Source organism: Oreochromis aureus, linkage group 3, assembly GCF_013358895.1.
Source record: "Oreochromis aureus strain Israel breed Guangdong linkage group 3, ZZ_aureus, whole genome shotgun sequence".
Lineage (NCBI taxonomy): Eukaryota > Metazoa > Chordata > Actinopteri > Cichliformes > Cichlidae > Oreochromis > Oreochromis aureus.
The window spans coordinates 60898231-60924249 of record NC_052944.1 but is presented as its reverse complement, the minus strand read 5'-3'; the positions used below and the strand labels follow the sequence as shown (position 1 = coordinate 60924249).

Genomic DNA, 26019 nt, shown 5'->3' with positions numbered 1-26019 from the left:
CTTAATCAGGTTGCACTTGTGACAGTATTTTGTTCCTCATGAGTTTATTCATACTTGTGTAAAAGTAAATGCAGTGTTTTTAGATGACAGAGCTCCTGGCAGTGCCAAACCACACATGGCAAATATGTGATTACATGAATTTCATCCCAACACCTGTTTCAAACTTCCTGGATTTGTTTCCACTGAAACTTCCTCAATCTCTTGTTTTACCATTATCATCCCTTATTTATTATATTATGTTTGGACATTGGGGGTTTTGCACCTTTGTCGTCTTGCTAGCTAATTCCTCTGTGCAGGCAACTGTACAATGGCAATGAATAAAGTTCAAAAGTGGGATTAATGACTTAGCAAGTTGTGTCAAGCTTACAGTCACAGTTTAAAGTATCAGGAAAGCAGCTCTGATTTTACCTTACTCAACATGGTAACATTTGCTGAAGGCCAACATAGATTCATGTGGGAATACATTTCACATGTGCAAGCATAAATCGAGCCCAGCTCGAAGGTTACAGCAGTGAAAACTGAGCATCACATTATCACAGGAGTGTGCATGTATATGTGCATGTATGTATAAATGTTTTTACAATTTATTCTGGTCTCCTTTTAGGTCACATTTACGCTGCTGAACAACCTCCAAGAATGAGCGTTGAATCAGTCAAATTAATTTCACTTCACACTTGATCTACTGACAAACTAAAGCAATTTCCACGTATCCTTTATCAGGCTGTGTTAAAGCCTGATAGAAGCACTACGATTTTGTTAAAATTGGAACTTATGAACAAGTCTAATTTTACCGTGTAAGCTGGATGCAGCAAAATTAGACAATAACTGTTGAATCAGCAGAATTCTCTGTTTTCTCTTAGATTTTCTTTACTCTGCATTCCTCACAAAGACTTTCCATCATCTCCATACACAGAGATAAGACAGAATAACATTTTATGGTGACACTTCATAATTAATTTCTTTGTGAGGTCCCTGGTGTCTGTCCCCCTGTTCACTGACATCACTTGGAAGTTGAGACAGCAGCAGGAGACTCAAAGTTTAGCTGTTCAGAGGTCTGAGATACTTAAATGTGCTGCAGATCATCAGGAGGTTAGTATGAACCCTGACTCTTTTCTCCTTTATGCTTTCTGTAGATCACAAACCCAGCAAAAGCAGCAACAATGAGGACGCCAGAAACTAACAGACCAACTTTCAGTCCAACAGGTTCATCCTTCTTTGGTCCTCCTGTTGGACCTGCAGGTGAGAAACAGGTGTGAGGTGTCAGCTGTCAGGTAGGTGATGAGTGAAGAACAGAACAGAATCCATTTCCTCTTCAAACTGCTGTCAGACATTATCTACTGCACTCTGATCACATCACTCAGACCAGCTGCTTTCTACAAAGTCTCATCAACAACATCTTTAGAAACTGTTAGGTCTAATTGTTGAATGTTGCCATTGTGTTTCTTAAATTTGTACAGTCTTAGTTCAAGCAGTATTATCAAAGCTATTCCTTTGATCCTGAGCACCTCTAACCACTTTGTGTTGGGGGAGGTTTTATAGCAGATACATCCTATCTGGAAGATCTACTTCCTTTGATGTAAGCTTCCTGCGTTTACGACCCTTTGGTCAGCAGGAGGACACACACACACACACACACCTGCATGCATATACATACAGTGCCTTGTCTTTGTAACCAAAGGGGGTTGCGAGGGGAGGTGTTTTGTAAACTATTGTTTGAAGTTTGTCAATAAAAGCCAGCGAGAGGAGGCCCTCATCGGGGTCACTTCCATGCTGGACATAGACGAGGCCTCCCTTGCGCAAGTAATCGATCGATCGCTGACTGTCTTGTTTTCATTCATGATGAATAAGTCTCTAGAATTAGCGGGGTTTGTGGGAACAGACCCAACAGAAACTGTCATGAGCATTTCGTTTCAGTAAGTAAGGAAAGAGACGACAAGCTTGTTAAGACATGTACATCGGTGAGAGCTCTGAGTGAGACTCACACCCAACTGTAGTCCGCCTTCTTTATTTATACACTCAATGTATAGTTTACACAATGTATAGTTTCATAACTCTGTTAAGGGTAAAGGCGTGCTTCCCCTTTTGACAACTCTACTGCACGTCTTCGTCCTCATGCATATGGCATAATCTTCTCGTTTCAAGTTCCTTAGGCGTTTCCTGTTTTTCTCTAAAAGTAGTTGAAACAGGTTTCACAAACGGTTACACAAAAGTGGTTATTTTCCACTGCAGCAGTATGTATGCTAAAGACGTAAAACATAGACTTTATAAAAAGGTATAATGAAACAGTAAAATCTCTTAACAGAAACAGACATCAACAACCAGGAAGCAGCTGCACCTCTGATCACACACACACTCAACTCTACTCACTCACCTGGAGGATCAACAACACTCAGGCTGATGATGCTGATGGGCTTCAAACCAAGTGTTCCTGTCTCAACGACACGACACTTGTATGTTCCACTGTCATTAATCGTCACATCCTTCAGAATCACAGACACGTCTCCATCCTTCATCTGTTTGTCCTGTAGATCCACCCGGTCCTTAAAAGATAGATGCTGGTTCACTGTTGTTTTCCTCCCATCCCGATACAAAAAAACATATTTCTCTCCCAGGTCAGCTCTGCTCCACTCCACAGTCCTGATGTTGTTTGGAGCTCGACATGTCAGAGTGACGTTCTGTCCAGACTCAGCTGGGATGTTTTTCTGGTCTGAAATAAGAAAAGCCGGAGAGCAGAGAGGTTAAAGGTCAAAGTACAAATCTTCACTTCTACAGCAGACACCAGAACTCTTCTGCTGAGAATTTCCCTTGAATTTCAAAGGTGAATTCCGCAAAAGTTTACTAGTTTAACTGGTGAATTCTCTTTTCCATAGACCTTAAAAATTTCTTCTATGCTGAGAAAGAGTGTGAATAGTTTCTTAAGGCAGAGAAGCTCATTTAAATTTCAGATCGTAGAGACTCACAAAAGTTATTCATAGACAAATAACGTGTTACTGTAATCCAATTACTTTTTCAAGTAACGAGTAATGTAAAGGATTACTATTGCAAAAACGGTAATTAGATTACCGTTACTTTCCCATCAGCACGCTGCGTTACTGCGTTACTAAAACCGTGATTTTTTGTGAGAGTGTCTCATGACAGTGACGTAAGCGAGTGCGACGTTCGTGGCAACAGCTGTGTGCAGATCAACAATGGGTAATATATGGAGTGCGGGAGAGAGTATGAGCGTGCAGCGTTTAAAGCGTGGAAGTACTGACCTTACTTTGAGTTTGATTCCATAAAAAGTGACAAAAACATTAGTGTCTGCTGTTCACTGCGTGGGAAGAAAACTTCTTTTTACAGCAAAAACCCCTTAACTTCAGAGCAAGCACCGAGTGCGCTGCTACGTAATGGGAAATTCACAGACAAACTCGCGGATTCTTCAACTGACCGCTGCGGCTCCACCTGCACCAGGGTAAACCTCCGCCTACCCCACTCCTGCTTTACAGGTGAAAATAGAGCAACAGGACCGCTAGTCTTTGATTTTATTTATTTTCTGCTGTGTTTTACTTGCATCTATTTGAAAGAGTGAATATTTTATTTTATGTGCTGGAATGTGCAGAAAATAGGTTTAAATGTTAAACAAAATTCTTCCAGTCAGAGAATGTTGCATATAATTTAATTTTTGCTTGATGCATAAAGTTAAAAGATTAAAAGTAATAAAGGAAATGTTAAAAGGAAACTTTTCCATTTGATCACATTTTATATGATGGATTAGGCAGAAAGTAGAAGAGTAGAAGATCTATCGCTTTATCACCTATTCAGGTTGTAAATCTTGTTTTTAAAAAGTAACTAAGAAACTAATTACTTTTGAAAATAAGTAATTGTAAACTAAAGTAAAGTGTCGTTGTCAGAGGCTACGATGCACGTGTACCATCATTAATTTAAAACAGGGTTTAATTTAAAACAGAAAAGTGGGAATCATGTGTGGCTGCCATTCACATGTGTTACTGATCATGTGACTCTGAGGGTTTACAGATTTGCACTCCTGTGACATAATATCACAGCACAACAAATTTATATTTTTTAGCATTATTTATCAAGGCGTTAACATGAACATGACAATTTATATCAACTATGCACTGAACTTTATTTCAGTGATTTGCCACACGTTAGATTAATTAACAAATTAGTCAACAAATTATCTTCTGAGAGCTAAATTATCTATGATGGCTTACCCAAAAGACCCAGCAACCTAGCCCTCACATTTCGAGTGTATGGGAATACACGCCACACTGAAAGCTAAATATCAGATATTAAATCCATCTGAGAGCAAGACACAACTTTACTGAATTTAATTTAAAACTATAAACGCAGACAAACCCTAAACAACCTAAAGTTAAAAACCCTGGTTCCAAGACCTGGAGATCATGACGACCACATTCAGCTGCTGCTTGTTTGTGTGTCTGTCTGTATTCACCTGAAAAGCTTCCCTGTGGGGCAGAAATTAGATGACTAATTTTGCTGCTGATGACTGTCCCATTTCTTCATCTTCTTCACCGTGAGAAACGCTTACGTTGCATAGTTTAAAAAATAGTTTTAAAAAATCATTTGTTTCAGAGCATTTGGCCGAAACTCAGCCAAGTATGGCCCCGTAGACTGCACTAACATTATTAAAGGCATAGCTCTGTTATAGACTTTGAGAATAATACTCCTCCTTTCTCTCTCTTCTCCCTTTTAGTTCTGCTGAGCTCACTATGAAGTCCATATTCAACAGCATGAATCAACCTCAGCTATTATGTCTACTTCATTTGTCATGAAATAACAGGGAACCAGACCTCACCTGCCCATAAAACTACATGTACAGACAATCCCCCATCTGAAAATGAGGGACTGTGAATAAAAATCTCTGTAACTCCTAAAGTCTTAATGGAAAACATCTTTAAACACATTTGAAGTAAACATGAACACCAACTAAGGGTTAAAAATCCACATCCCAAATTCCCCCTCAATATTTGATATTTCTTAACTTGATTTTCATAACTTTTAATTAGAAGGCACCCATTGCAGGTTTAGGTTGCATTTAATTCTAATTGTACATCTTAGATAATAGAAACAATTTTTCTTAAAAAAATGAAACAAGTTGTAAATCCTATTTACTCATTAAACCCAAATGTTTTAAAATTGGTAGAGACCACAGCTCACCTTGCGAGGCAGAAACCAGCAGGCACACAGAGAGCAGAGTCCAGCCGAGAAACACAACCATTCTCACCCTCCAATAAGTAAAATGATGAATGAAAACTAAAGTGCTGTGAAAGCTAAAAATTCTGACTGTGAGAAGGAGTGGGAGGAGTTAAGTGGGAACGATGCAGTGGGTGTGGGTGAAAGGCTGTGTTGAGTCAATAAATGAATAGACTAATAAAACACTGATGGCAGAACTACACTACTTACAGTATTCTGTTATGTCATTTTAAAACCTTTAAATTATACTCATATATAATTTTACAGTCATTTTAATACATGACTGTTCAGTGGTGTGTTGCTAAGAGACAATCCTGATCCTGCTGTATTAAATCCATGAAAGAAAACAAAAATCCAGGCACTGAGAGCGAAATGACTTGTGCCAGTGTGAAAGCTGCTGCCGTTGGTTATCAGGTCTCAGTGTGGCAGCTCTGCCTGTGTGTTTCTTACAGTGTGGAAAAACATGCCAATAAAACTACACCACCCCCTCTTCCAGGGCTCTGAGAGCCATTACACAGCATTTTTCTGTTAATAAAATGAAGCCTTTATTTTATTTTTATTTTTTTCCATTTAAGAATGAACTCTCACTATTAGGGAGGGCCAGCTCTGCAGTGTATTCATTCAGTGGAGGCTTCCTTCCCCTCTGTCTTTCTCATTGCATTTCCTTTTCCTGTTCCCTGCATGCAATTTAGAAACACTTCTATTAGAATAATGATAACCTAAACCACAGACTGAGGAAAGCTGAAAAAATGTGTTACATTATTAAAGTTCAATAGTTAAAACCACCTACTGTTTTTTATTTTATTCTTATCTTCTGTGTTTCTTTTCTTTTTTCTTTTTTTTTTTTACTGGTGGTTAATCTACGGAAGAGGATTAGGGCCACTGGAAAGAAAAAAAAAAGAATTCTGACTTTATTCTCAGAATTCTGAGATTAAAGTCAGAATTCTGACTTTAATCTCAGAATTCTGACTTTAATCTCAGAATTTTGAGGTGGGCACCTGCAGGCATCCATCTTCAGTGACAGGGATGTGTCCAGGTGTGCAGGTGGAGACCTAATTCACTAAACATGGTGGATATAAGTGATTTTCTGCGTGGCCGAGGGGTCCCCGAAGAGGCTATTTTATTAATGGAAGAGCAGAAGGTGAGTAAAAAAAGAGAGATACTTTGGTGTCTCTTATTTTTACAGGAAAACAGTTACGGTACAGTTACGGTTAGCTGTTAGCATGCTTGTTAGCTTATAATGTTATATAGGAATGAACGTGTTTCACGATGTTACAGTATACTAGGTGAATTGACATTGCCATTCCACCACTCCAGCAGACCACAACATAAAAGACAGCAGACGCCACCACAGTGTCGTAGAACATCCTTAGAAGACGTACTACCTACATCATAACCAATCAAGTCCTGCTTTTTTTTTTAAATACAGAAGAGGATTTACTATTTACTGAAAGGCTATGCATTAGTTTGCTTCTTTCATTATTGTGTTTCGCCCTGCATAAAATAGATAGCTTTCCTCATAACTACAGTCAGTACTCTCCTACTGGCATTAGCGGTGACCTAAGAGGCTTAACCGTAATATTGCTTTGCAGTGTAAATGTTGCAGAAAATGACTCTTTTCTTTCTTCTTGTGTGCAGATTGACTGTGACGTCATAGCACTGATGGATGACGCAACTTTGGCAAACTACATTCCCTCATACGGAGACCGAATTGCCCTCTTCAATTTCTGCAAAAGCAAGCAACCACTGTCAAAAAGAAAACTAGCACTTCTGCAAAAAGTCTCTCAAAGTGAGATAAACAGTGGCTGACATGTCACATTTGGATGACTTAATAAGACTGTATTTCAGACTTTCCTTCAGTAACAAAGAAATACTTTCAATTTTAGCACATAGTCATCAGACAATTATAAGTATTCGAACTCCTTTATGATATGAATCCTAAAATTATAAGAAACATAACAAAAATATTTTGACTTTTATTTGTAGTATCCCAGCAACAATGCAACAAAACAGTTCCTGCAAGTGGAACCAAGTTATTGTCCCACTAAGTGCAACATGTTTTACATTTATATTTGTGTATCTTCATGAAATGTTTGAAATTAAAAATAAATGGTATTCTTCCATGTTACTGAGCTCATGTGTGGCAGTCTCTTGAATTCCGGCATGTTCAAATAGATAAGGGGCTTGATGAACATATTCAAAACAACAATACAAATGTACTGTGTACAGTAACATTTTATTGGAAAAAGTTTACAAGAAACCTGTTCTTGCCAATGCCAATAACATGGCTAAAACTCATAACCGTATAAGCTGCCCTGTAACAAGAATGACTCAACTTTTAAAACAAACTTATAGATCTCATACAGTCTTGTTATGCATCAGTATACATCAGTGACTTACTGTAAAGATCATGAACACTGGCTATTGTGGTATTACATATTCCTTCAGTATCATCTATGGTATAGAAATAAAAACAAGTGTGAATGGTTGAGAACATACATGCATACAAATAAAAATGCATAATTTCTGGCAGTAACAAGACATTTTTTCAGGTGTTAAGATTAATACTATATCTGAGAACATGAAAATTTGGCATTACAAAAGGATGCCTGAATAATCACAGCACTTGACCACTGCACTGAACTGTACAGTGTTTATTTATGATCTCAGTAATCAATAACCGTCTTCAAAACAGACTGAATCCTTTAAGCAGCTTGAATCAATTTGATGGATGAATAACAGGTATGCTTAGAAACAATATGACATTAAGAAAATTCTGGAATTTTAAAAAATATTTTCACCAACTTTAAATGGGACCTTTGTAATCAACAACAAATGCCAAACTTTGATACCTTAACCTACCTTAACTAAAAATTGCATATACTGTCAAGCAAAATATTTTAAGACATGACAAATGCTAACGTATAAAATTGTACTTATTCCTTTTAAAATACAGTGTTGAATAACAGCATTACTTTTACGTTATAACTATGTTCGGATTTAGCCCTGACCTAATAAGAAAATACCATCTGAATGAATTACTCTTACTACTAATTACTTACAAAAGTATTTGACTGTGCTGAACTCTCAGACCACACATGGTGCATTAAAGAAAGTTTAAGAGCAGTTTAATTATAGTTTATAGATTTTTAGTATTCTTTCTTCATGCTTTTGCTGAAGGTTTCTGTCCTACAGCTGGAAAGCTTGGATTTGGTGAAGACAGCTCTGGATATGGTAGTAAACAGTGTACCTGTTCGTTTTGTTTTGTGACTGTATCATATAAAACTCAAAATGATAAAAGAAACTGAAATATTAGCCAAAACTGGACTTCTAACAGAGATGGGAAACTTCTCTCTAATTAAAAAAAGTATACTGTATAAGTTCAAAATACATAAAAATACATATTCCTAACATCTCTTTACAGTTATGCTCTAGTGTGCATGAGCAGTTCAAATGTAGCGCATTGCTGTGAGAGTCTAAACAATGTCCATCACCCAGACATTACTTTCAAGAACTGCATTAAATTCAGAACGAAAATCTGGGAAGTTTTCATAGCTGTTTCTTAGCTGCAGAACATTCCCACACGTGTGTCCGACTGGTCTTCTTGTAAACTCTGTCATATCTTGAAATTCCACATAAATACTGTTTGTTACTATGAGGTCAGATCCTGTGCAGAAACGCATAAATTTCTGAAGTTTAATGTTATCCAGCTCTCTGATGAATCTTTTGAGATGATTTTTCACTTCTTTTTGTTGTGGAGTCAAATCCACAGCAAATTTCAGCAGCTGGCACACTTTTTTTGAAGTTGGTTGCAGTTCAGAGAATAACTTGGTCAGTCCCTCCGGACTGAGGGAGATATGGGGGTAGATGATCTCCCTCCAGCAGTCAATAACAAACATTGGTTTTTGGACAAGTTCTTTGTGTGCTATTTCATCAAGGATTGTAGGAAGAGTCTCAGCAGTGATTCTTTTTCTACAGCCATAGCTGTCAAGAACTTCCACAAGATCAGCCAAGTCAATTGCAGAGAAATTTTTTACTGCTTCCATCAAAACATCACATTCTTGGCTGCTGACAAACTGTAGAAAGTGTGTTTTAAGATCACTGTAAACACCATTGAAAAGCACTTGCTCCAGAAAAGGGATTGCAAGTTTATTTGGAAAATACTGACATTCTTGGTAACCTTTCAAGAGTATTCGCCCAACTGCCTTCCATTTTTCAGCAGGAAAATCATGGCGAATGAATGGCACTTTAACTGTTGCACCTAGGGTGCATCGCTCATAAAGTTCATGCCAGAAGCATGTGAGTACATCTCTTAGTATTCCTGATCCAGTGCCTGGTTCTTCTGTGTTGTCTGGAAGTATGCGCTTCACATTCAGTGTTTTTCTCAAAATCTCTGCATCAGAGAAAGCAGTAATCATGTCACGTAAAGTGTCAGTATGACGTATGGTGATTGTTATTACGTTCTCTGAATTAGGTGGACTGAGGGGTACAAGAAAACCCTCATAGACTAATGTGTCTTCTGTATCTTCTTCAGCATCAAAAATTGGACCAAAATTTATTTCTGGATCATCTGAAATTTCTGAACCAGTGATGACTTCATCACAATTACCCCTGACTTCGCCTACTTGCAATGGATTAATATCACTGCCACTGCTTTCTGAGACAAACACCACTTCAGATGTCTCGCTGGCATCTTCTTCAGGATCTTTTGGTTTTGTTGCAATGTAGAAGCGTAACATTGTCAGTCTCGCTGCCTCATACATATTGCCAATAGACTGGCAGGTATCATCAGTAAGGTGGTTTTGTTTAAAGTCCCAAACCTCAATCCCTAAGGGATCTGTTTCACATCCCTTAGGAGATATGCCATCAGGAAAAAAAAGTTTCTTTCCTTCTTGAAGAATATCTTTTAATCCAGCATCAGTGGCCATTTGAATTTTTCTAGTGCCACCTCCCTGCTTCGCTCTCACCTGTTTGGCTATTTTTCCATCACTATGTATCCATCCTATCTCAACATTTCGTGTTGCTTTTTGCTTCTTTGTCTGTCTTATTCCTGCATCTGTATGTGAGGTGTTCTCCTTTGGACTTTCTTTTCTGGTTTTCATTTTCTCACGAAGTTTTTGCAGAAGTGCTAGTTTTCTTTTTGACAGTGGTTGCTTGCTTTTGCAGAAATTGAAGAGGGCAATTCGGTCTCCGTATGAGGGAATGTAGTTTGCCAAAGTTGCGTCATCCATCAGTGCTATGACGTCACAGTCAATCTGCACACAAGAAGAAAGAAAAGACAGTCATTTTCTGCAACATTTACACTGCAAAGCAATATTACGGTTAAGCCTCTTAGGTCACCGCTAATGCCAGTAGGAGAGTACTGACTGTAGTTATGAGGAAAGCTATCTATTTTATGCAGGGCGAAACACAATAATGAAAGAAGCAAACTAATGCATAGCCTTTCAGTAAATAGTAAATCCTCTTCTGTATTTAAAAAAAAAAGCAGGACTTGATTGGTTATGATGTAGGTAGTACGTCTTCTAAGGATGTTCTACGACACTGTGGTGGCGTCTGCTGTCTTTTATGTTGTGGTCTGCTGGAGTGGTGGAATGGCAGAGAGGGACAGGGGGAAACTTAACAAACTGCTCGGGAGGGCCAGCTTTAGCGGTCCGCTAAAATCCACTGAGCAGACTGGGGAGGAGAGGATGTTGTCTAAGCTAACATCCACCATGGACAACACCTCCACGCTCTCTGCATGAGACTGTACGAACACTGAGCAGCTCGATCAGCAGTAGACTTTTGTGTACACGCTTGTGTACATATCTCTGTACATTTTTATCTGTACATATGGATGTTACTTATGTATGTAGGACTATAACACAGTGTCATAAATATACAGTCCATTTAGTCATTTAAGCAAAGGTATTACACATAGAACACAAAGTAACATTGCAAATCACTCTTTGGCACAACATCGGGATCATTTCGTTATTTATTTATTTTTGTGTTTATGCGAACAATATGCCTGATTTGCGACTTTCTGCACTTCTATTGGTTGTTCAAACAAACGTCACGTCACTCCGAGGTCAAAGTTCAACGCGGCAGTGCTCCTCAGCCAGCACTTTTTATTTTATTGTTCTATAAAAAAAAAAAAAAAAAAAATCAAATACTGCATTAAGTTTATTTTTTACCGGTAGTGAACTGTAGTGCAGCCTACCATTTCCACACGCAGGCGTTAAGCTCAGAGTATTAGATATGATTTCCTTCTTGAGCTGACATACATTACACAGTGCAGGAGAACGATGACGTCATTCTGACATTATAAACAGTTAACAGTTTGCTCATTTCTTCCGACACTGTACCACTAACGTATACACAGTTACATGATGCACAACATTAGTTTGTGTTAGCTAACATGTTGTGAGGGGATCGTCAGTCGGCCACCGTCAGAACAACAACCGGGGCTGTGTCGGTGGCTGTGTATGAACGCCACCCATTTTTCTGAGTGAAATATCCGCATAAACATTCATTACAGTTTCTCTCCTCCGCTGTACTAAGTGTAACTTACTTGTACACATCAAATATATCAGTGTTATTGGCAGGCGGCTAGCATCTGTAACACAGCTCCGCTTAACTGCCTTGAAAAACTATGACATAGTAGAACAATAAAATAAAATGCAACGAACCCATCTGGGATCATCGTGCGATCACAAACAGTTAAAACGTCAATTCACCTAGTATACTGTAACATCGTGAAACACGTTCATTCCTATATAACATTATAAGCTAACAAGCATGCTAACAGCTAACCGTAACTGTACCGTAACTGTTTTCCTGTAAAAATAAGAGACACCAAAGTATCTCTCTTTTTTTACTCACCTTCTGCTCTTCCATTAATAAAATAGCCTCTTCGGGGACCCCTCGGCCACGCAGAAAATCACTTATATCCACCATGTTTAGTGAATTAGGTCTCCACCTGCACACCTGGACACATCCCTGTCACTGAAGATGGATGCCTGCAGGTGCCCACCTCAAAATTCTGAGATTAAAGTCAGAATTCTGAGATTAAAGTCAGAATTCTGAGATTAAAGTCAGAATTCTGAGAACATTACATACATGCATTACATACATGCCCATCTCTGATTATAACAAAAGTATGCGAGGGCTTTCCCAGACCTTTAAAACACAGATGTGCAACGCATTATTTAATTGTGTTTATCAACCACGGTGCGCGTTTTAGTTTTTTCAGTGTTTTTTCAGTGTGAATATATACAAACAGGAGCAACTTTCGTAATAGTGCTTTTTACACACTCGAGCTGAAACTGCAAATTGTGTGTGTGTGTGTGTGTGTGTGTTTTTAACGACTGCACTTTGGGGAGGGGGAAGAGGCATAAAGGTTGATAAAAGCCAGCGAACACAATTTCCTTGAGCCTGACACCCGCAAGTTATTTTTAGAGAAAATACACATTGAATTTTGATGCCATTTTTAAAACATAGATGTGCAATACATCATTTTAATATTGTTTATCAAATGCTGTGTGCGTTTTGGTTTTCACCGTGAATGAGTTACTTTTGTAAATGCAGGATCACATTTTTTTAATGGTGCTTTTTAGACACTGATCTGAAAGATAAATGTTTTGGTAGAAGCAGCTTTGCTGGATTTGTTTTTTAACTTGGTGAAACATAGTGCGAAACTCTTAATTCAGTATTTTTACAGGTTTTAACTGCGTGGTCTTTCTGTCTTTCTGGAAAATGTAGGTAAACTTGTGAAATGAGAGCATGCACCGTGCTCTCAAGAACTGTCAGCTTTGCTCGTTTCATGGGTCCTCTGTTGATAAAACTGATTGGGTTTTTTTGTTTGTTTTTTTTAATGATCTTAATGTTTAGAGACAATAGCGAAGGTGCTGACCTGTGTGTCTCTTTAAACTCTAGATGTTAAATTTTAAGGCTACATATTATTTATCTCGCACTAAGTCTGCTTGGCATATGCTGTGTATAAAGGCTCTGGACCTTTCCAAAAAAGCGTAGAGGCGACTTTAGCGTGATTAATTTATTACAATGTCAGTTTCTGGGAAGTTTTCAGTTTTCCCTCCTGTGTCTATGGCTGGTGCAAGCTTTTTGTTTATTTGTGAAACTGAGCGCGGTTGTGGACAATTCCGACTGTGCTGTTTGAATTGAGTTTCGTGTTGGATTGCTTTCTTTAATTGTTAATTCTCTGCGAGCAGTGAAGAACCAAACTAGTACTTCAAAGTTTTGAATCCGTTTTGCCCCAGTGGCCAGTGCGAAGTTGTGCTGCAGATCCCAGCATGAAAGCTGAGGGTCCAGCCAGCCGGCAGAAAGGCCAGTTGATGCCTCGACGTGCGTTGGAACCAGCTTTGCCCACACAGAGCGTTTCTGACATGCTGGCGTTGCTTATGCATAAGAGAAAAGCAACAATACAGCGTGCTTCTCTGCTCCAAGACATCCGCGGTCCTTTCACACGGTATGTATGTCTGTCAGCGCTAATTATTCAAACCCTGTTTAAAAGGCGACTCATTTGTTGTCCAAAACATTTCCTCTAAATTTGCAAAGTTACTGATTTAAAAATATATATTTTCGATTTTTAGCTGGATGTCACACTCTTGAGCTCTCACACTCTTGACTCTTGAGCGTATTTATATAGCAAAATTCACAGTGGTATAACCATGTTAAATAAAATATGCCCAAGTGTCCACCTATGCACTCTAATTCATGCCTTTAATTACCTCTATAGCTGAAAAGAGTCTGTATCCATAATTTGTGGATCTGCTGATTTGTTTTTAATGTGGCACTTTTTTTTTTTTTTTTTTTCACGAACTGCAGATGATGAAATCCTCTTTATTTGAGAAAGTGTCCCTAAGCTATTGTTGTTCATACTTACTGAGTTCCCTAGCTACTTCTTTACTATGTCAGCAAACTTTCTGAACAGGAAAGGTATCATAGATTTAAAGACACATCTTCATTGAAGCAAAGGCAAAAAAAATTGGAATGAATTTTATGTTCATATTAAAGAGTGAAAATCCAAAAGCTGCTGCAATCTTTTGTATTAATGATCTTTCTCTCTCTCTCTCTCTCTCTCTGTGTGCATGTGTGTGTGTGTGTGTGTGTGCGTGTGTGTGTGTGTGTGTGCAGGAGAAAGGTGATGCCAGGAGCTTTTTTTTTAAAAATGCATTTCGAATCAACTTTTTTTGTTTTACAAGAAGTGTATTTCATACATTGGAATAACTGTATTCTTTTCTATACTTTAAAAGTATGAAACTAAAGATTTTAAGTTCATGCACATTGTGAAACAAGAATCTAAATCTTTCTGTCACAATGATTTCTATAAAAGCATGTTGTTTATGGGGATAATGTGAAAAATCTTTTGTGGGCTCTAATAATGATCAGTGGTGATTGAAGAGAACGCTTGAACCCAGGCTCTGGAGATTTTCATGACAAGTGACAGTGCAGACATTTGTTAATGAGAGAATAGGTTTTATCATCACAACGACTGTGAATTTAAGCGTCGTTAAAGTGTTACTTCAGCAATGCTGCCGGGAGAAAGAAGTGTTGACTCATGTTTTTTAATAGAAGACTTAAAACATTAAACTCTAATTTCAGGGGTTTATTTTAGGTTTACAGAATATAACATCTGGTATGACATGATATGTTCTTTGATCAGTGGGTTTTGGTCAGTGATTGTTGATCAATGGTCATGGGAATTTGCATAATTATGATTAAGGAACTGACCTCACAGCCAATTGTTCCTTCAGTGGGCTGGTTTCAGTCATTATGCAAATGTACTGTTTATAAGATTTGGGGAAACCTGCAGTCAGCTGAGACTGAAGAAGTCACTTGGATGAGTGACGAAACGTTTCTCCCACAAAACGCTACGTCCAGATGAACAGATTCAACTATTGGAGATTTACTTTCCTGGATGATTGAGAATGCATCAAGACGCCTTTCTGGGTGTTTCTGGTCCAACACACATGGTTTCTATTGTGGCTTGGGCTTCACTCTAGGCTGCAGCCACTTGGGGTTTCTGGACTTCTATTAGTTCCTATCACCCTAAGTGTGTGATGGTTTTCAGGCTCTGATGATTGCCTGTTGTTGTTTCTTCCAAACAACCCAGGGAGAGTCAAAAAAGAAGAAGAAGGGGGGGATAATTATGTATTAGAAGATTACAAGATGGATGATGTCACATATGACAATTTGCAGCCTTTTCAACTACAGGAAACACTTTTCTGTGATTTCCTAAGGTTTGTACAGTTGTTGTGAGGTTAGGACATGCACTAGCATAAACATGTACTGTCTCGAAGGAAATGAGCTTTTTATGGGTGGAACCAAACCAATTTCTGGTGTGTCTGTGTATTTGGGGGATCTATTGATTGATATAGCAGCAGGGACCCCCAAGCTCCCAAACATAAGTTAGTTTAGTTTTTTCTCTCTCTGAAAATCAATAATTTAATGCCAGAGAAATCTGAATGTGATTTCGAGCTCTTGCTTGGTAGAAGGAAGGAGAAAGAGAGAGAAAACTAAGCACGGTGAAGAGTGAGCAAACAGTTGATTTAACATCCTGATTACGACCACAGGTGTCAACAATCTGACCAGAATGGTGAGCCCTAAAATAACCCAACAGGGACTATGACACATGCTTTTATATATGGAAACAGACATATATGAAGAGGAAGGACCAGGTCACTATATGTTGTCACTGCTGATGAGAAACAGCAGATTACTAAGAGCAACAATGGAGGAAACATTTCTGCTTTATCTCTGTGAGTAGATTCTCTCTGTTTGCATTTCTGTACTTTAACCATCTGCTGTTGATGAGTTATTATGGAGAAGGCACAAAATATTTACGTCAGACTGAATTCATCTTAAGAACAAACTTGATCAATATTTTGAGTGATCAGTGGTCATGACCATTTACATATTAATGATCATTGAACTGACTTCACAGTCCATTGTTCGTCAGTGGTGCTAGTTTCAGTCATACCTTATAAGATTGGGGAAACCTGCAGTCAGCTGAGACTGAAGAAGTCACTTGGATGAGTGACAAAACGTTTCTCCCACTGAAAACGCTACATCGAGATGAACAGAATCAACTTTTTGAGATTTTTGAGATATACAGTAATAAATAAGCAATAAAATAAAAAGTAGGCTAAATGAATGAAGAATGAGGTGTTGCCAGTGTTGATGTATACTATCTTGCTACACAACCATATGAGGTAAACCTTGAGGCGAATGTCGTTGTAAATTGGTGCTATATAAACAAAACTGAATCGACAACAAGTGGCCAATCATATTGCTGTAACTCAGAATGATTGACCACCTATTACATCCAAGTTGTGCAGAAGAACATTTCTGACAACCCAACATGTGGAAAGTTAAAGCTGATGTGCCACAGCACCACATGAAGAGACCAGCTGCTACTCCTGTCAGCTAGGAACAGGAAACTAAGGCAACAATTCACCTGCATTAGAAAACCTTTTGGATTTGGTGAAATTGCATCCACAATCGCATTCGCATTGTGGATAAGTAGCTGACAAATCTTCAGCAACTGTGTGATGATATCTTGTCAATATAGACCAAATTCTCTGAAGAAAATAAATTTATGCCATGAAGAAGGCAAAAGATGGTTGAAACCAGTACTAGCAAAAATGTTATATAAAGTATCCATTTAGAATTGGAGATCATTTATGGAGACCACTGTTTCTTTATCCACATATGATAGTATATGTGGATATACCCACCCCGGCCGCCAGTCCCCTCTGAGACTTTCCCCAAACTGCAGCCTCAATTCACATTCAATTCGTCTGCTGTTACCTGCTAGAAATGCTGTCAAACCTGAAGTGATGCTGTGGTCTCAGTGAGTGAATTGAGCAGTATGATGTCACCAGTGCCTGCAGACAACTTGTTTGGTAATGCAGCAGCAGTGTGGTGTCCTTTCCTCTGAGGTTGCAGTAAATGGGTTAGACCAGTCTCACCAATGAGGCAAGCTGTGGCTCAGACTGTCTGTTAAACAGCTGCCAGCTTAAATTAGCAATCAGTATTCTAATTCAAGATTATTAAGTCATTCTCAATACAAGTAAAGCATGAAAGTCACTTTCATCTTTAGTGAATAAAACTAAAAGCCTTATCTCAGGAAGTAGAGCAGGTAGTACTATGAGTGTTAAACACAAACGCAGTTGTTCTGCGTTTGTGTTTAACACTAAGATGGAGCATTGCTCTGTGTGGAGCATCTATTTTTTCAGTCTGTGATTAACAGGAAACTAGCAGCTGTGTGGTGATCTAGCTTCCTGTTTCTGATGAAAACACTTTAACTGCTCAGGTTTCATTTTTAGGACTGCAGAGTTTTCTTGCACAGTAGCAGCATAAAAAAGAAAAAAAAATCAAGACATTACTTTGTAGTTCTTGGAGGTGTCTGCCCTATAAAATGCTATCCCAGGTTCAATACTTTATAACCCAGATGCAACATACCCTTCTTTAACATCTTTTCCTTGTCTGTATTTTTTTATGATATGCCCTCTTTGCCCTGCACATTAAAAAAGAAAAAGAAACTATATATGAATGGCATGGATCTCTGCATCTTGATCTCATTGCAGGTGTATCCAAACTTCTCACTATACTTTTGGACGTCTCTTTACTGTGTACTCCTGTTTCTCCTCGCTTGTCTGGTGATGTTGTTGGCTGGATTCTACAGTGCATCTTATCCATCTCTATCTTCTTTTTCTTCCATCTAGTGGCTCCTTTTAATATCTGGTTGCCACAAAATAAAAGGAGCCACCAGAGTTTGTTCCTTGGTTACCTTTAGAAAACTAAATTGTTTTCCTCCCAGTGATTCAGTGAACTGTTTTATTTCTCCTCAGTTCTGATCTTACTGCTGAGCTGTGCAGCAAATCAAGGTCAGTAACCTTTTTTATTTATTTATTCCAATTATGTTAAATGATCAAGTCTGTTACTGCTTCTTTCAGTGGTGGTCACTAATGTAAAACTACTGAAAGTAGAAATAATTTTGTGGCATTATTTTTAAAAAGATCAACATAATTTTTATTGTAACCCTCACAGCTCGTCTGACTGAGTCCCAGCAGCTCTCAGCTCTTTGAAGGAGACTTTGTGTCTCTGATCTGTGAGGAGGACGACAGCTCTGCTGGATGGACTCTGAGGAGAAACACAAGTAAAAAACAGAGGACTCAGTGTGGAGTCGACTGGGGGATAAAAGCATAGCTCTTCCTGTAACATCACTGATCTCTTTACATGGGACAGTGGAGTTTACTGGTGTGAGTCCAGAGAGGGTCCCATCAGTAACATGGTTAACCTGACAGTCACTGGTAAGCTGAGTGTGTGGAGTTAGTGTTGATGAAGCTGTGTGTAAATGGATGAAATGCTGTAGTTTGTCTCTGTGTTGAGGTGGATCAGTGATCCTGCAGAGTCCTGTCCTCCCTGTGATGGAGGGAGATGACGTCACTCTGCTCTGTAAAACAAAGACCACTCCCTCCAACCTCCCAGCTGCTTTCTTCAAAGATGGCGTCTTCATCGGAAAAGAGCCTACAGGTCACATGACCATCCAGCATGTTTCCAGGTCTGATGAAGGCCTCTACAAGTGTGACATCAGCGGTCATGGAGAGTCTCCATCCAGCTGGATCACTGTCACAGGTGACACACTCACCTGTCTGTGTTTCTGCAGCTTTCAACATTGACAATGTGACGACAATTTAATAACTGTATTTGCTTTATTTTAGACAAACACACCACCACACCTCCACCTACATCAGCCTCTATTACTACAAACACTCCTGCTTATTCCTCGTTCCTTCTCTGTGTGTTATTTCCTGTTGGAGCAGTCTGTGTTTTGGTTCTGCTGGTGATACTGGTTCTTAGACAACATTTTCGGAGGAAACCTGAAGGTGACACTCGGAATTATTAAAATTATGATTTTTATTTCAGTTCTCACATGTACACCAATTTGTATTGGTCTTTCACGTGGAATTCCAATAAAATTGATTCATGTTTGTGGCTGTAATGTGACAAAATGTGGAAAAGTTCAAGGGGGCCAAATACTTTTGCAAGCTACTGTATGTGAATTTAAAAAAGTATTAAAATGACTGTTTTAAGGCTAAGACTTTGTTTAAGATTAAAGATTTTTCATGCAAACAAACAATTTTGATTACATGCAGTGCTTTTACACAAAAAAGTCAGCAGACATTTTTAGTTTGCTATGATACAAGTAATCTCAGTGGAGGTTAGGGAATTGTTGGAATGCTACTATGCAAGCAACCCTGATGGAAGCGGGTACTGAATTTTCCATACCCAACTACAGACAAATAACCTGCCTCAGTACCACATGGAAGCTCCTCTCAGGCATCATAGCAGCTAAGATGAAGAGGCACATGGGTCAATACATGAGTGGGGCACAGAAGTGGACTGACAAGAATACCACAGGTGCAAAACACCAGCTACTGGTAGACCGAGCAGTCAGCCAAGACTGCAAGACTAGGCTGACCAGCCTGTGCACTGCCTGGATTGATTACAAGAAGGCCTATGACTCAATGCCCCACACCTGGATCCTAGAATGCCTGGAACTATACAAGATCAAAAGGGCCCTTAGAGCCTTCATCAGGAATTCAATGGGAATGTGGCGAACAACACTAGAGGCCAACATCAAGCCCATAGCACAAGTCACCATCAAGTGTGAGACCTACCAACAAGATGCTCTGTCCCCTCTGCTGTTCTGCATAGGCCTGAACCCCCTCAGTGAGATCATTGAGTACTGAATTGACCAATTGTCGGTCACCTCCTGTACATGGATGCCAAGAGTGAACGAGACATTAAATTAACTGATCCACACCACCAGGATATGCAGCAATGACATTGTAATGTTGTTCGGACTGGAGAAATGTAGTCGGATGATAACACGAGGGAAGGTAGTCAGAACTGAGGGGATCGAACTACCAGAAGGCAACATTGCAGACACTGAGGACAGCTACAACTACTTGGGGATCCCACAGGCAAATGGGAACCATGAAGAGGCCGTTAGGAAAGCTGCAACCACCAAGTACCTGCAAGAGGGTCAGGCAAGTCCTGAAGAATCAGCTGAACAGTAAGAACAAGATCCGGACTATCAATATTTACAGTCTGCCTGTGATCAGATACCCTGTTGTGATAATAAGTTGGCCAAAGGAGGAGATAGAAGCCACTGACATCAAGACAAGGAAGATCCTGGCCATGCATGGAGGGTTTCACCCCAAGTCCAGCACCCTGAGGCTGTACTCTAAGTGGAAGGGAGGAGGCCAGGGACTGGTGAGTGTCAGCACCACAGTCCAGGATGAGGCAAAAAAACATCCACGAATACATCAGGAAGATCTCACTCACTATGTGCTAATAGACCTCTCTGCATCGAATCATATCTGTTATTAATCTCTGTCTCTCTTCCACAGCATGTCTTTCATCCTGTTTTCCTTCTTTCACCCCAACCGGTCGCAGCAGATGGCCGCCCCTCCCTGAGCCTGGTTCTGCCGGAGGTTTCTTCCTGTCAAAAGGGAGTTTTTCCTTCCCACTGTCGCCAAAGTGCTTGCTCATAGGGGGTCATATGATTGTTGGGTTTTTCTCTGTATTTATTATTGTGCTATCTACTGTACAATATAAAGCGCCTTGAGGCGACTTTTGTTGTGATTTGGCGCTATATAAATAAAATTGAATTGAATTGAATTGAATTGAATTGAATTGAATTGAACTGACCGTGTGCTCAGTGAATACCTCAGGCAGCAGAAACCCTGCTGTTTTATCTATTGGACGTGATGGTTATAAAAACAAAACATGATAAATTTGACAAGCGCAGGAGACACAGCACGGAGGAGATTTGTCAATCAGGCTGCAGAATGCAATGCTGTACTGTGCAAAAAAAAAAAAATCAGCGAAAAAGCGAGGCAGTGACGGATGAGCGGGACCACTGTGTGCCGTTTATTAATAAACAAAATATATTCCTATCCGGTTGTTCAGTCTGACGTCACTGGCCGTGTCTGGGCCTAAACTCCGCTGCAGGTCCATATATCAAACGATCACTGTGGCATTACTGAGAGTTGAAAAACTGTCTAAAGTCTTTCATCTTTAATAAAATGATCAGTGTTCTGCTCTACCAGGTGTAACAATTGAGTTTAACATCCAGTCATCCATGAAAATGGAATTTATGACATTTAACGGCGTTAGAAGTTAGCAGGAAGTTAGCTCGCTAGCTTCTATCCAAATACAATATAGCATGTCCTGACTGCGGGGTTTTGGAAAAAAATTCAAACGTACAGCTCTGCTATAACTTCGAACATAAATGAAGATAGAAAACTAAACAGCAGTGACGTTTGTAGGGTTACTGAAGTTTGGCTAGCTGGTATATAATGATGTGCTACGTGACCGCTAGCGACACAGCTATGTTAGCATAACATAAACAAGCTAACTTTTTTTCCCACTCGATAAAAGTTAACGTGAGTGTTCTCGGTGGTCAGGAACAAATGTAATCGCATAGCGGGATGCTGTAAAAGGACTAAACTTCAGCGAGGAGAACAAGTGAGATAATCCATCCACAATACGAGGTTAGTCATTCATATACTGCTGCATGGGCTGTGCTGTAGTTACATCGTAAGGTTTTAAAAACTGAGCTTAAATAAATGATTAGCAGTAATAAAAGCCGAGGGAGGTCAACAGTGATCACTGACTGTTTTAGGAGCTTTTTGAGATTAAATAGAAGAAAATACAAAACATTAAACATGTTAACAACACAAAAGCCATATTAAACGCAGACTACTTTAGGCCCGGAAGTAGGATTCGTCACGTCATCACTGAACAACCGGATAAGACAACATGCATAAAAGCAGAACGGTATTTGTACATCAGTGGGAAAATAGCGGTGGCTTGCTAGCTTTTGTGCGGCTTCCCCGGGTCAGTGAAAAATGTAAAAGGAGAAATGAATGAACTTACCAGGTTGCCAGATCTCTTCACATTTCTTCCTCCAAGCTCGGTCCTTTATATTCCTGTCTCGGTACAGAAAGCAGCTGGTGTCGTACAGCTCCGGGTTGTTTGCTACGGCGTTGATTAGCCTTCCGTCCATTGAAGAATGAAGGGCTTTGGCTGGATCTGCCCCTTTGACTTGGTTACAGCCACGTCACCAGGCTCCTGATTGGTTGTCGCGGCGCGATTTGACGCTGGAGTTCAGATTTTTCCAACTCGAGCGATAGAGGCGAAACACGCGTATGCACAAAATGCAACACATAAACTCACGGGCGTGGTTTTTTTCGCGAGTCAAACGCGCCAGACGCGGTACACTGATATGGCAAGCCATTAGTGCCCAAATTCACCACTTTTCCAACCCGTTTGGTTAAGAAATGGCGTAAAAAACGCCGTTTAATTATTCAAAACACCGAAAAAAACGGCCATACTCTGGCCGCCTCTATCACGTTCGGTGTGAACAGACAGCTGACTACTTTGCAGATTTCACCTATTTTTATTTTTAGAACATAACTCCCACGATAAACGAGGGGCGACTGTATCAGGATCAGCATGTTAAACATTTACCCAATAAATTTAGATGGCATGTAACTTAGTTAAAAGATGTAGTTCAGTTAAGCATTATTCACACGTATATCATACGATTATGCTACTTCCTGTATGAGCACCTGTTGATGCATACTGCTTGTTGTAAGATTTAATAATTTTCATTAATGTGCCATGTTTGACCGCGTTGTGACCTATAAGGCTAAGCAAAGGGTTATTCAAAGGTTGCCCCTCTGCAGATGGCCATTAGTGAGAGTCCTGACCAGCCCCTGGCAGGACCTTGGCCTGTACCTGACCCTGCACCTGCTGTTTCTGACTGGAGGACAAGTGGAAAGTTACCCAACAGCAGGGGCAGTTAACGGCCACTATAGAGAGAGGATCCACCAGGGCTGTTGTCCTTCTGTCCGTGTCTGTGTGGCTTTGCTGTTTGTGCTTAAAACTCTACACCCTCAAGTTTCCGTTGCTTGCTTTGCTATGTGTTGTCTTGCTGTTCTGTGTATGTACTTTCTTGCTGTTCAGATGATTCAGTGTATTAAACTCTGTCTCAACAATTCTAATCTTTTTAGGGGATTTTTTTTTTAGTGAATTGATGTTAATTGGATCTAAATAAGCTGGATCTCCACATCACCGGTTGGATAAGGTTATCATGCTGGCTTCAAAATTTGCGACTCCACACAATTTATTAATCAGTTTATTTTGTACCTTGTGGTTCTAATGTGTCAGATATCAACACTGAATGCACCTGCAGATGTTTTTTGATCACACCGTACTCACTGAAAGTCCTTACAAACATTAGAGCTAATCACTTAGAACTGCCAGGAGGTGTCATTTTGAGCCATCACTCCTTTGTCTCCCTACACTCAATACTCCAAGCCCATCATGTCTGATGTTTCCCTGATGTCCCCTTAATGTCACGATGTAGCTCCAGTACTTAGTAAGGAAAATGATGACTTACAATTTTGCTTTTGTAAAATAAAGTTCTTAAATTCAGTATGTGCTGTCTCAGTTTGCTCCCTGGGTCAACCATGACACAGATCTGGCAAATTTTATTTATTTGTTACTAAAATACTGTAATTACTAATTACATCTCATATTCAATAAAAGGTGAGGTAAAAGAATCACAGATGGGGTTAAATGATGCAACAATTCACATGATGAATTCAGTTTAAAGCTGATATTTAGAAGTACAGAGTAAGGACTGAAGTAAGTGTGGGGCTTCACAGATGCCAGTTAGACATTGTTCCAGTGGAACAGCTGAAGCTGCTCTTATGATCAATTGTCTTGCAGTAAAAAGGCCTGGAAGATTTTAAATATGGAAATGTTTCAGATAAGTTTCAAACATCATCGTATCTGTTACCGGGTCCCAATTTTGTCTGTTTAGTGTCTAAAAACATACGTTTGTGAGATTTTATTTAGACATTATTATATCCAACCACCAGAATCAAGCTGCTGGTCTCTGATAGGTCAAATTATTCTGAATCAAAATGAAACCAATGAAACAAATAAGGTTTAATCTGAGGATCTCTCCATATTGAGGATATCTTCAGCATCTGTCATCATCTAATCTGAGAAAATTTGGAGACCTCCAGTGTCTCATCCTTTCCACAGGGTTATTGAGGTTGATTAAATGATAATTGCCTGTATTTGTATAGTGCTTTACTTAGTCCCTATGGACTCCAAAGCGCTTTACACTACATTCAGTCATCCACCCATTCACACACACACTGGTGATGGCAAGCTACATTGTAGCCACAGCTGCCCTGGGGCGCACTGACTGAGGCGAGGCTGCCAGACACTGGCGCCACCGGGCCCTCTGACCAGCACCAGTAGGCAACAGGTGAATTGTCTTGCCCAAAGACACAACAACCGAGACTGTCGGAGCCGGGGCTTGAACCAGCAACCTTCTGATTACAAGACGAACTGCCAACTCTTGAGCCACAATCAGCCAGGTTATCGCCTAAATAACTGTGATCCTCAACTTCCAGGCAAGAAGAGGAAGTAGAAGTCACTGCTGTGAAGAAACTGAGGCTATAGTTCACATGGGCTCACTAAAAAAGGACATTAGAAGATTGGAAAAATGTTGCCTGGTCTCACGAGTCTCCATTTTTCTGCAACATTTGGATGGGAGGTCATGGCTTCACCCTGCCTTCCATCATCAGTTCGGGCTGGTGGTGGTGGTGTAGTGTTGCGAGACAAATTTTTATATGACTTTTTATCACAACACACCATGTCACAAAGCACAAATCATGTCAAAATGGTTTCCTCAATCCAGCAGAGCACCTTTGGGATCGTCGTGGAACGAGATTTACATCACAGATGTGCAGCCAATAAATCTTCTGTGTGATGCTTTTGTATTATTTCCACCAGCTTGTTGTCTGTATACTACAAAGAAAAAAGGCAGCTCCTAAAGTAAAAGGGGTCCAGCTTAGTAGTATCAAATGTACATAATAAAGTGGCCGGTGAGTGTAAGCACTATGAACAGACATCGTTCACTGCTTAATAACGGCCAGGAGGTGGCAGCAGAGGAGCTTCTATTTGCACAGCACATGCAGGCCTTCACTTGACCTTTGACCTTTAGTTACAGGAGGGAAAACACTGTAAAAGAATGTTTCTCTGAGAGAGGGAACAGATGGAAAATTTCACAATCATTTCTCTCCAAAAGTATGTGTTTTAGTTTAGTAGATGATCATGAAAAAAATCACAGCACAAACAAGAACCAGAAAATAAGATGGAAAACATATGGCTATAAGCAAGGACAGAATGCCATTTCTTTTCTTCTTTGGGATTAAGTAAACAAGAGTTGCTTTTTGGAGGCCTTTGTTTTCCAGCCATGTGCAATCAACCATGTGAAAGTCGACTTTACACCAAGATTATTTAGAAGTTTTTGTTTTTCTTTGTTTTTTCTGAATAATTTTAAAGCAGGGCCGTCTATCATATAACCTAGATGTTAAAATGTGTCTGCTGTTACAGCTTGGAGTGCAAAGTGCTTTGAGTGTTAGGTGAGAGTAAAATATGGTTCATGCAGCCTAAATTCTGTGAGTTCACAGTCCAGTTACCATGGACTAAACTGGGGGAGAGTCGGGCAAAGAGAACACTGCATAAATAACTTTACCAACCAATAGCTGTGCAGACCAGTATTGTATCAGTCAACGTCAATTTTATTTCTATAGCACATTTAAAAGCAACAAACTTCACCAAACTGTTAGTTAATGAACAAGAGAAAACAAACACAGAAAACAAGACGTGAGATGACGCAAATACAATGTATTTAACATAAAA

At 39.6% G+C, this 26019-nt stretch overlaps 2 protein-coding genes across 3 annotated transcripts; both read right to left on the bottom strand.

Moving 5' to 3' along the window:
- Positions 1-22381, bottom strand: LOC120436137 (T-cell surface glycoprotein CD4-like). Of its 2 annotated transcripts, none has more exons than XM_039606542.1 (3): positions 22168-22381; positions 2372-2707; positions 1-1233 (listed from the first exon to the last, which is right to left on the bottom strand). In XM_039606542.1, exons 1-3 carry the CDS (start codon positions 22295-22297, stop codon positions 1091-1093), a joined length of 609 nt encoding a protein of 202 aa, XP_039462476.1. In that variant the 5' UTR covers positions 22298-22381; the 3' UTR covers positions 1-1090. The 2 variants fall into 2 exon arrangements, with proteins under 2 accessions (XP_039462476.1, XP_039462479.1); XM_039606545.1 differs by lacking the exon at positions 22168-22381 and adding an exon at positions 5182-5289.
- On the bottom strand, positions 7442-12481 carry LOC120436136. Its single transcript, XM_039606540.1, has 2 exons — positions 12079-12481; positions 7442-10472 (listed from the first exon to the last, which is right to left on the bottom strand). Exons 1-2 carry the CDS (start codon positions 12151-12153, stop codon positions 8694-8696), a joined length of 1854 nt encoding a protein of 617 aa, XP_039462474.1. The 5' UTR covers positions 12154-12481; the 3' UTR covers positions 7442-8693.
- Positions 22382-26019: the final 3638 nt, after the last annotated feature.

What these genes read in the sequence shown, in the direction of transcription:
- LOC120436137 (XM_039606542.1), bottom strand. Translation starts at nt 22,297, where the DNA reads ATGGACGGAAGGCTAATCAACGCCGTAGCAAACAACCCGGAGCTGTAC. An exon ending in TGAAGAGATCTGGCAACCTG is followed by an intron (nt 2,708 to 22,167) that starts GTAAGTTCATTC and finishes TTCTTATTTCAG; the next exon opens with ACCAGAAAAACATCCCAGCT. An exon ending in GAGTGTTGTTGATCCTCCAG is followed by an intron (nt 1,234 to 2,371) that starts GTGAGTGAGTAG and finishes TCTCACCTGCAG; the next exon opens with GTCCAACAGGAGGACCAAAG.
- LOC120436136 (XM_039606540.1), bottom strand. Translation starts at nt 12,153, where the DNA reads ATGGTGGATATAAGTGATTTTCTGCGTGGCCGAGGGGTCCCCGAAGAG. An exon ending in TATTAATGGAAGAGCAGAAG is followed by an intron (nt 10,473 to 12,078) that starts GTGAGTAAAAAA and finishes TCTTGTGTGCAG; the next exon opens with ATTGACTGTGACGTCATAGC.